This window comes from Trachymyrmex cornetzi, unplaced genomic scaffold (genome assembly GCF_001594075.2).
Source record: "Trachymyrmex cornetzi isolate Tcor2-1 unplaced genomic scaffold, Tcor1.1 scaffold840, whole genome shotgun sequence".
Taxonomy (NCBI): domain Eukaryota; kingdom Metazoa; phylum Arthropoda; class Insecta; order Hymenoptera; family Formicidae; genus Trachymyrmex; species Trachymyrmex cornetzi.
Window position 1 is genome coordinate 434,632 of NW_017300181.1, and position 11,485 is coordinate 446,116.

The window sequence follows — 11,485 nt, forward strand, 5'->3', positions numbered from 1 at the left end:
AACAACACATGCTATATAGTCAAAACTGTGAACATATGATCGTGACGAGTGTACCAACGCAACAAAAAAAAAATTTTGAAATTAGAGTGTACAGAGCGCGCGAAATTCAAAAAGTCACCTTACTTTTTGATCACACCTCGTATTATATTATATTAATGTTATATTTTAATTTATATATTATTATTAATTTATAATTTATATATTCATTAAGTGCACGATATGCAATTGTATATTAATAAAATTTAATTTATTATTTACATACTTTATCATACGATCTGTGAATTTTTAAGCAAATAATGTCGTAAGTGTCGAGCAGATGCATGTTCGAAATAAAGATCGTGGCTTGGAAAACTAGCGGTGGCAAATGTTCGAATTATTGGAGTTATCTTCGCGGGTTTATTGATCTCTCTTGATATAACATTGAATCTCTCTCTCTTCTCTCTCTCTCTCTCTCTCTCCTCTCTCTCTCTCTCTCTCTCTCTCTCTCTTTCTCAATGAATTTATACGTGATATTGTTTCCTCGAAATATCTGTGCTTTGCATGCTACTGATCCGAATGCGAAAACGATATAGCGAGCGTCAAGGTAATCCGCAGAAATCCGAGAACAATCCGCCCTCCGATCGTTGCTATTCTGTTAGCTAATCATCGTCGTTCAATAATAATAATCGGAAGAGTAATGATTCTGATGAAGTTACGAGTCGCGTCGTGCGTTGCAACGCGCAATCTTTGCGTTGATGATAGCACGGGTGAATCATTGAGGGATTAAACTTTTATCTTAGCAATGATAAAGTGCTTTCTGTGATCGTAAATACTACCGTTCTGACATTGGCACAAAGAACAATGGCACATGGAAGCAAGTTTATTTGAAATAAATCGAGAAATATTATTTCGGAAACACTCTGAAACGCGTGTGACACAGAATACACGAAGTATTCGCTTGAAATGTAAAACGTAATATAAAGATATAAAAAGAAATAAAATAAATTTTTACAAAAAAATAGAGAGAGAGAGAGAGAGAGAGAGAGAGAGAGAGAGAAAGTGCGCGAATAAACTTCTATTTTCGACTGTGCTGAGGTTAACATCTATCAATATTTTATTGATATAAGTTGATATTTATTGATTACGGAATATTTCTTTCGCATAAATCATAATTCATATCGACAAGTCAAGCGAAATGCAAATTGCTATTGTCTAATTAAACGTAGACGGCCGCGCGGCTACCGTCGCGTCATTAAGAAGATTGGGCTTATATCTGTTGATTTTTATAACTGGACATTGTCTTGTATATATGTAAATAATGAGTAAAGCTGTTTTTGAGTTTCGCCCGTCGTCTTAGTCCCAGTAGAAGAAGCAAGAAGATAATAATACAAAGCTCAACTTTGTTGAGCGCCAAATGCCGATTTAATTCGAGAACATCGGCATTCAATCATCGTGCCTCGGTATTCGATTCCCGTTAGCGTTTTTTCCTTAACAATAAACGGATAATGAATTATACTGTAATTACTCGATTATGTATAACATAGAGTAAACATGGGGACACGGACGCCGTTTTTAATGGATACTCTGCGTGCATACAAATCGTGTGACTCATAAGTTATCTTTGCGCGTTCTTGTTCTGTCAAGTTGCGTATTAAATCGATGACCCAGTTCGAAATAGAACCGACTAAAAGTCTCTCGTTTCGAGAGAAATAGCTCATCAAACATTTAAATCTCTCCTCGATACGGAGGAGGCTCCGAGTAACTCGCGTCACGTCCTGGTTTCCCCTTTCCTCTTTACACAATCAATTCACACCTTCCTGAGCGACCGTCTCGTCCGAGTATTGTTTACAACCGGCGTTTATGCGCACAACTTGCGATATACTGCGCATATTAGATCCGATATACGACATATAGTATAGATATGTGCAACACTGGCGGAATGCCAAAGGTCATCCTTGAGCATTCACTTTTCTACGCGACGCGATTACCATTCATAGATATAAAGAGTGCTCCGCGCGATTAATTTCTCGTTGCTTTTCCACCCCGTCGAACTTCTCGTATCCGGAATGATTAATTTGAAGTCTGTCTTGTTTCATTGCGCGGCACGATAACCGTGAAATAATTACTCGATTATTCTCTTAACAAGACGTACTTTGTTCTACTTCGCAGGAGGGCGAGCTTCTTGAGAAGAACACAGACTGGATTTACGAATGGAGCTCTCGACCGGACCAGGCGCCTCCAAAGTATGAGATAAATGAGATTTTAATAAATTAAATATATAAATAATTATATTTAATTGTCTTTTATAATATTGTTTACTATTAGAGCCGAGTTTATATCAAGTATAAAAAAAATAACTATACATATTATACTTTATAAAGGATTAATTTTGACTTAAGAGACTTCTTTTTCACATTGAGTAATATTGGCGAATAAAATTCTTACTTACGTTTAATGATCTCATTTTCGTTTCAGAGACTGGAAGTTCAAACACCCTTTGGGTAGTAAGAGGAAAACATACAGCATCCGTACCGCGAAGGTTGGCAAGAACGGATTGTTTTCCAAGGAGGTCATTTATACTCTATTCTTCACGAATCTTCTGTCTCTGCTCATTGGAACCGGTCTAGGGTAAGATAATGCTCAAAATGTAATATTAACATATTTTTTAAATTTTATTTTTGTCTCTAAAATATTAAAATCGCTGATTTCGATGCTAACAATCCACATTTCGAAAAAATCCAAATCGAATATTTACTATCATTATTAATCTTATCTTGTATTATATCTTGTTATTACGGTATTTCATATTATCAAGGGAGTTTTTGCAATACCGTTTATCCAGATCACGGTGAACGCTAAGGTCAGGTTATCTTTTTCTTAACAACTAATTAACTTTAGCGTTTACCGTATCTGAATTCACGTTATTGCAAAAACTTTCTAATGGTAATCAAACCGTATTCATTCTACAATTGACAATTAATTTTGGTATCTTATAACATAGGATTGTTATATTTGTAATTGTGTGTTTTACTCTTTTCGATTATTATATTGACTTATTTGGTAATCTCATTAATTTTGTTGTAGCGTTTTGCTCACCAGGCGGGGCTTGATGATGTCCCGTGTCGCTATTGAATGAAGGACACGATTCCGGGTGTGTCAGCATCAGGATTGTCACGGTTGAATCTACGCTGAGAAAAAGGCTAGAAACGCAAGAAAGACTGAACAAGCCGGAGGGCGATCGAGCCTAAAAACAGTTACACGCAGCACATAATTCGATTGTCCCGATTTATAATATTAGCACTTTGTATTATATATTAGCACTTTTACTTTCCCAAACCCCCTTACTGTACGGTGTACTTCTACAAAATTGCGTATGCCAGATATAAGTAATACGCATTATATGCTTAGAAAAAGGGAAAGCTAAGAAAAAGAGCAAAAGAGATAGAAGGAAGGAATCTATCGTATATAACATAGAGTTGTTGAAAGGAACAGAAAAAAAAATGAACGAAACATGTCCATTTTATACCGTTTCTAATACGTTTCTATCTGCAATAGTTTTTAGGCATAGCTTGAATAGTATTTATCAGAAACTAATTATTGTTAGAATGAAAAGAATGAAGGCGAGAATGAGAGAGAGGGGGGGTGTGTGTTTGTTATACGGAGATGTCGGTGAGGAAAGTACAAGATTTATTAATCGAAAAGGATCCTAATGATGAGAACAATCTTGAAAATGTTGCAGAACTCGTCTTGTTTATACAAGTTATAGGAATCTTATTGTATTGCGGATGAGCGACATGATTTAATATTGTGATTTGTTACGGTAACAAGAAGGAAATGTGCGTCATATCCAATAAATTCGAAACAGAACGTGATTAAATATTACATAAATAATAAGGCGATATATGTCGATCGATTCTTTTTTTAATTATCGTGCGGTAATTGTAATGATCGTCATCTCGGTGGTGATCTAAACGGTAACGATAGTAGAGTTCCTACGGAGGAAGTACCGATGCTGACGCCCACCGTCTCGACGCCGACTACAAGCAGTAGCCGGAGGAAGGGACCACATAGCGAGCAGACTTGTTTGTGAACGATGAGAAATTTTTTGAAGCGGAGCTTTTGTACGATGTCTTAATCTGCGGTTTTGTAATTTCCTTATAATAAATTCACATACGAATTTCACACGCTAACAAAATGTGTTTTATCGTCTACGTCTTCGATTTAAAGCGTTTGGTCCGTCCGTGACCCATCGAATGTATTTCCGCGTTTTCGGTACATAAGATCTCGAGAAGACGAACAAACAGTCGAAACCCAACTTTTAAAGAGCTTGCAAGAATCTTGTAAAATTCTTATAAGATTCTTACAAGAATAGATCTTAACAATATCAAGAAAAGAAAATTTTGCACGTCTTTTCGTACTCTCGAAGAATTAAATCACTATTCATTGAATCGATTTGGAGCTGATGAATTTTATTTTTGTAAATAAATACTTAATGCTTCGTGTTTACCGACTGTATCTGCGACCATATGTTACAGAAACGATATTTTTTATCTTGCGTGTGCTTCGAGAAGGCTCGAGTTCGTGTATAAAATGTTTGCGTGTAAAACGTAAGGTACGTGCGTGATACATGTGTAACTTTTTTCCAGCAACAAGAATTTATGAACGCTCTCGTGCTCACGATTTTGTACTTTATGAGAAAAAAGCTCGAGTGATCTAGGAATCACTAGTTTGTCAGAAATATGCACAAGCGACATTGCGACATAATCTTTTGAATTTTGAGTTTAGAGAAAAATATCAATTTAATGTGACAGATTAAAAATACGTCACTCTTGTTAGTGATTTAGATAAGCCATATTCGTACGTTCAGATAAAATTAAATGCACGTTAGAAATTATGCATTTTTTGTTATTCGAAATCAGCAGCACGATCTTTCCCCTCTCCGATTTTGCGTGGATCAATAGATTTTCTTTCTGTATTCTTAGTTAAGTCGAGTTATTTAATTTGCAGTGATGATGTTCGACGTACTTTTCATATTATTTTGTAATACTTGTATGTATGTCATACGCATAATAATAATAATCGTATTGTGTATGTAGTAGTGACGTTGATGACTTTGTAGCGTCGTCGGGCACATGGTGGAAGTATACTTCCACCATGGTTGGGCACTCAATTCTTTTTTCGACATCCTTTCAGAGTTTGCCGTTGCCCTTTGCTAAAATTGAAGTTTTAATTATGAATAATTTATATACACGAACGCTATGAAATAAAGGGTTTTGTAAATTTATACCCACGACGACGTATTTAATTTCTGTAAATATTTCGCATATAATTTTGAGCTAGCGTGAAGTTATTTTACTTTTTTTTTGTATGCGATATACTTTGAAATGACAGAGATTGAATTCTAGACAATTTCAGCGCTTAATTAGAGTGCACAGAAGGGATTAACCTTGCCATCTTGTAATTATCTACGATATTGAAAATAAGAGAATGCATCAAACACGAACTTTTCTATGTCGGATGACGAGTCGATTGATGAGGTACAACAGTAATGTGAAGGTTTTCGTACGAATTCTACAACTTGAAAAATCGTGCGATTCTTGCGCAAAGATCAGTACGGATGGTAAGGTGAGATTAATGTAAATCTCTTTATCGTTAAACCTAGACTATTCCAATAGCTGAGAAAAGATTATATCCCTATACTGCTAGTGTGGGATGTATTCTCACGAAATTTGCTACTTTTTTATTGCTATTATTATTATTTATTGAGATGTCTCGTGATTCATTTCGATACATTTTGTCAATTAATGCATTATAATTAATTAAATTATTATAATGTTGTCATTTAGACAATATATGTGAGATGGTTGCAAGATATGCAACGAAACAAACAGTCGGAACATCCTATTTATTGGGCCTTCCATATTGATGGGATATTTCATGAGATGTCCCAGAATAAGGTGTACTGTGCTACTGCGAAAGATCTCGTAGAAAAGTATTGATTAATATTTTAATTGCCATGATGATATTCCATAATGTGTTAACGATGTAATTAATTAACTTGATATTGTTTAATCTGGGAAAAATAAACTAATTTGTATTAATCTAACGTCGCCAAAAATGTGTAACAAAATTATTAAATTAATTTTTGAAAGCACATAAATGATTTGACAACGTGTATAAGGAATAAGAGTAATAAGAGTGCGTTATGTTAAAAATTGATAGTATTTTTTTTTTAAATAAAATAGAAGATATAAAAAATGTTTTTTGATCGTAATGAAAACATTTAGATTATTGAGGATTAGCATGATTTTATGTATTTTATTAGAAAGTATGCAGCCACATTACTAGATAATAATCAATAATTAATGTTACTTATCGCTGATAAGATATGGAATATCATGCAATGTTTATAAATGTAACAAAACTTGTATGATATACACAACAAAGGAATAATTTAAGAGCTTTAAACGGTGTAAATTGCGTACTGGTCGGCTATGGACAAACAGGATCCGGAAAAAGTTTCACGATTGGCAATCTCGGAAATAATTTGGAAGTATGCTTTTGTATCTTGCATAATTTTACTTGGATTATTGTTCAATCAATTATTTTGATTCAATCAATTATTTTGATCACTCATTGATTTAGCATAGAGGAATAGTCTCGCGACTTTTATCCGACGTGTTTATGGAAAAGGCGAACCGAAGAAAAATTAGTGACATACGTTATCGTTTAAGTTTCATCGAGTTAAGAGGTAAAAACGTAGTCTTCTGACGCAAAAATGAAGGATTTAAGGTATCGTGATAAAAATTCTAATTTGTTTTTTCGCAGGAATGTATTTGTATCCTTGTGTTAAATTTTCGGATAGCTTTTACGTTGCTTACGAAGAATAACGTTCTATCAAAAAAATACTTATTTTTACGATTTCCCAGAATTCTTATATTTATTTAAAGTGTCTTTGCTTTTGTTCTGCATACGTGTCGAAATCAGCGCAATTACGATTTCAGAATGTAATTGTAGTAGATGTAGAGAATGAAGAAGAGACTTTGAAACAAGTACGTGAAGGAGAAGGCAGGAGATCAATTGTGAGAAGCACAACGTATCCGGTATCATATTTAGGTGCTGCTGATCACTATTCACGTTTCAAATGCGAGCTTGATAAAATTGCAAGCTATCGTAGCGACAGCAAAAGTAATTGCGAATTCGGCATCTTTCAAAATAAATTTTGAAACTTTCTATGTTTAAATATTTTCGCATGATAATTTGTAGATTACTAGGAAGAACTTTTTGTATTGTTTTATAAAATGTTAAAATATCTGAAATGTTATTTAAATATTGGGTGTGGATATAACATTTAGATATAGAATCATTATTTGAAATATATAATTTAAATATATCATGTTTAAATATAATTAAATATTTTAAATAATAAATATTCGTAATATATGTAACTAAATTTTAAAGAAATTATCTTGATTGAGAGATATCTTGAAAGAAAAATTACGAGTTTGTTTTTACGGATCAATATTGGATACATATCGTAGAGATGGCTGGAACTGGTACGGTAGGAAAATCGAGTCACTGGAAAACAGCAGTCGATTTAGGTATGGCGAATTTAATAAAAATACAGCTGGAACAATATTTCCTGCATCTTAGAAAACCAAGTATGTGCACATATAGCGTTATTCGCTCAAGTAATTTGCTGAAGCTACTAAGAGATGCGTTTACTGTCACATCAATCATTCGGTAATTATATAATGAATACAAATTTGAAACAGAAGTAGCGCAAATTTTCTTATGTTAATCTAAACTACAATAAATTCATCTTTTTTCCATATCTATATAAATATCTATATAAATATTTATATAAATATAGATAAATATGGACATATATAAAGACAAATTAAACATTGAATAAAAACATGATTCTATAATATTTAATAAAATATAAACGCTATTTTTTAATTCTCTATGTACTCTAATCAAACTTCTATATTTTCTATTAAATTTCTAACTTGACTTAAAATTCATACATATTTATGATGTTTTATTTGATTAATTAAAATCTCGACATTTCTCTTATTTATCAGCTTCATATCTCACGTGTGCATCACGAAAGAAGATCTCAAAATCACTTTGTCGACCATACGACTGACTGCTAAAATCGCAAAACTGAAACCGATCAAGACGATACGTGACATCCAGCCACGGACAGAATTAATCGTGCAGCAATTACGAGAGCAAGTAAACATATTGAAGAAGGAATTAGAGTTGAATGATATGTTTTTACATCAAGAGATACTACCAAACATCTCAAAATCTAGACTCGAGCAGATCAGCCGAGACGTTATAAATTTTTTGTATTCACTTCAGAATTAACACTTTTTAATATTACTCAGGCACGAATATTAGTAAACGTCGTCAAACAATTATACGACAAGTTCGTTCCCTTGATATTGTGCATACTTGATCAGAGTTCTAATTTAAATTTATGTATCTTAATTATATTTTAATTAAAAATTAATTGCGAGGAACTGTAAGACATGTATTTTTTCACATATTTGTGATATTTAATAATTTTTTCCATTGTATGTTTTTCGTATTTGACAACGGTAAAAAGAAATCAGTTTAATAATCGTAAACGCAGTTAAAATCTTACGATAGAAATTTTGACTTTTTTCTAATCATTCTAGGCTGCTGGCGAAAGAAGTTGAAGCGGAAAAAAGCTTGAAAGAAGCGTACAACAACGTGATAACTATGTTATCGCAACCAGATGCTCATGCTTTGCCCTCATTGTTCATAATTTGTCATGATGGTGCATATTAATTTTATGGATATAATTTACAATTTTCGTATGGTGTATTTATTAATATTCTCTTTACTCTTACATTACTATATGTTAATACAGATGAGATTGACAGTCAAATAAAATTATTAATTTATTTGTTCATATTGCATAACTAATTTTGTTATTATATACTGAATTATAAGAAAATATTGCAGCAAACTAAATGATGATTTAAAAATCACATATTTACAAAGAAAAAAATTGATGATTTAAAAATTACGCATTTACAACGTAAAAATATCAATGTAGGAAAAAATCGATACGCATATGCAGGGTTGGTAAAAAACATGTTTTAAACAGTTTAAAATATGCTTAATTGATGTTTTTAATATGTTTTAAACATGTTTTTTTTATAGTACTGTTTAAAGCATATTTAAAGCATTAAAAACATATTCAAGAAGAAACACAATATGTTTTATTCTTAAAAAAAACATTAGTCTTTACCAACCCTGCGCATATGTAGAAAAAGTAAAGATTTTAAATAAATATATATTTTATCTGGCAATTACACGCACTAATTATGGAAACAAATGTGATTGATGTCGCAAATTTTTAAATAAAACTAATAGTTTCATAGAATATATAGATTTCGGTAAATCGGTCTATGGTTGGTAAAACTTAAATTTCATTAATATTTCAAAGGAAAGCCGTTATATTTCGCGAATGTTGCTCCCCTGAGAAATTTTTTCTCAGAATTTTGTATATAATTTTTCAGAATTTCTATATAATTTTTTATAACTTTCTCACATTTTTTATACAAATTGGAACACTTCTCAGAAAATCTATATTTTTCCTCAGAATTTTCTATATATGTTAATTATAAAATCTCGTAAGATTTCTAAGATTGGTAAATATGCAGATTAGGGGAGCCCCCCCAATGACCTTGACCTTGACATATGTTGTCAAGGTCATGACCCCGAGTGACCTTGAGGAAGTTTTAATTGCAGGACGTTACTCATTAAGAAGTTATAAACAAAAGAAGTTTACAAAATAACTTCTTTTTACTATAGGGGCTTACGACTCTCACCTCCGACTCTAACCCCTCCTACTTCAGGGGCACACGATTCTCACCTTTGACTCTCACCCCCCTCTCCCCCTGCTTCAGGGGCGCCCGACTCTCACCTTCGACTCTCACTCTCTCCTACTCCCTGCTATAGCGATAGGAATAACACGGTTTCAACCTATCAGAAATCAGATGCACTGGAATATACACTTTCTCATAGGTTGAAATTGTATTATTCCTATCGCTCTATTGCTACACGGAGAAAATTTTATATTTAAAATTACTATAATGTGGTAGTAGCTGCGGTCTTCATGTAAATTATAAGTTTAAATGTTATAGTTATTTTTTTAAAAACAATAATATAACGTAATTTTTACACTTTTTCATAGTAAAAAGTTTTTATTACAAAATCAAATATACCTAGCAAATTTTGTTTGCGTACCATAGTAAAAATTAACTGTTTTCATGTTAGAATATGGCTTAACAAAATAATTACTTCATTTATGTGATAAAATTAGTATTACCATAGTAAAAGTTAAGTCGGAATCATGTTGTGAGAGTCCATCGTAAATACAAGACATAGTAAAGTGTAATTTAAAATTGTATTAAAACTTAATATAAAATTTTTTCCGTGTATTTCTTCGCATTGTGTTTAAGGCTTTACTGTTATGATCAACTACGCGTATTTAGAGAAAACTAGCCTGCTGTGAACGTTTCAGCGGCTACAATCCTATGAAACAGGAATAAGTTATCGCGCGCCAATCACGGCTCGCGGTGCGCGTGTCTCGCGTTGTGCCGGCCTCGCGATGGACTTCAGCCGCTCTGGCTAAGAATACGTTTAGTTTTGAAGTCTTTCATTGCATTAATATGTTTCTCTAGTTAATTTGTCGCCTTTGGGTCGCCACGACCGATTGAATTAATCCAGAAACGAATGAATAATGTCTTCTTCTTCTTTAACCTTTCATTGGCCCTGGTCCTCTTTATAACGAGGTAAACTTGGCCAGTCGTGTAAAGGCACAGTCCAAGCCGGCAACGCTTTTCAAATTGGGGTAATCGTAAGTGGGAGTGCTATGCACCGGCCACCTCGAACCGGGCGGGTAATGGATGATGCAATAAAAATGGTGAGGCGCCCCTTCAAACACTGGACGCCTGCGGCTACGGCGCTTCCACGCCGCACGGCCGCGCGCCAAGACGGATAAAGGGACTATCGAAATTGAAATACTATGGCACAGTCCAAGCCGGCAACGCTTTTCAAAAATATAGTCAAGGTGACGCAACACCCGAGACGAGACGAGAGAGAACACGTTCGATTCGCTCGAGTGGTCTACAAGAATTTGAATGAATAATGTCAATTAGCCGTATTAGCGAGTATCGGCCGGGAGTCAGGAGGTAGCAGCGCGGACCACGGAGAGAGACTAGCACGGACCACGGAGAGAGATCGCGCAGACCGCGGAGAAAGGCCCTAAATTTAATTCATTAATTACTTAAAAATTCCGCCAATTAAGGCGATGCTAAAGCCTTCTGTTTTACCACATTTCCATTCGGTGAAAAATCTCCGTACTGGATGTATGGACAGAGATGCCAATTCTGTTAGGGTGCCGTCACATGCGGCGTAACCAGCGTAAGCGTAACCTGCGTATTCTAGTAATTTACTAGAA

The 11,485-nt window shown here is 33.9% G+C and overlaps 2 protein-coding genes across 2 annotated transcripts in view; both read left to right on the forward strand.

Moving 5' to 3' along the window:
• The window catches only part of BNIP3 (BCL2 interacting protein 3), a 42,381-nt gene extending 39,770 nt beyond the window's left edge, over positions 1-2,611 (forward strand). The window contains exons 4-5 of the mRNA XM_018519768.1: positions 2,149-2,222; positions 2,455-2,611. Of these exons, the coding sequence (XP_018375270.1) occupies positions 2,149-2,222; positions 2,455-2,611 (231 nt within the window). The remainder of the gene's footprint in view (positions 1-2,148; positions 2,223-2,454) is intronic.
• Positions 2,612-3,115: 504 nt separating this feature from the next.
• On the forward strand, positions 3,116-8,489 carry LOC108769036 (kinesin-like protein Nod). Its single transcript, XM_018519769.1, is given in 7 exon segments — positions 3,116-5,604; positions 5,826-5,971; positions 6,439-6,532; positions 6,625-6,771; positions 7,472-7,722; positions 8,067-8,335; positions 8,338-8,489. Coding segments are annotated over 7 exon segments (1,197 nt in total). The 5' UTR covers positions 3,116-5,466.
• Positions 8,490-11,485: the final 2,996 nt, after the last annotated feature.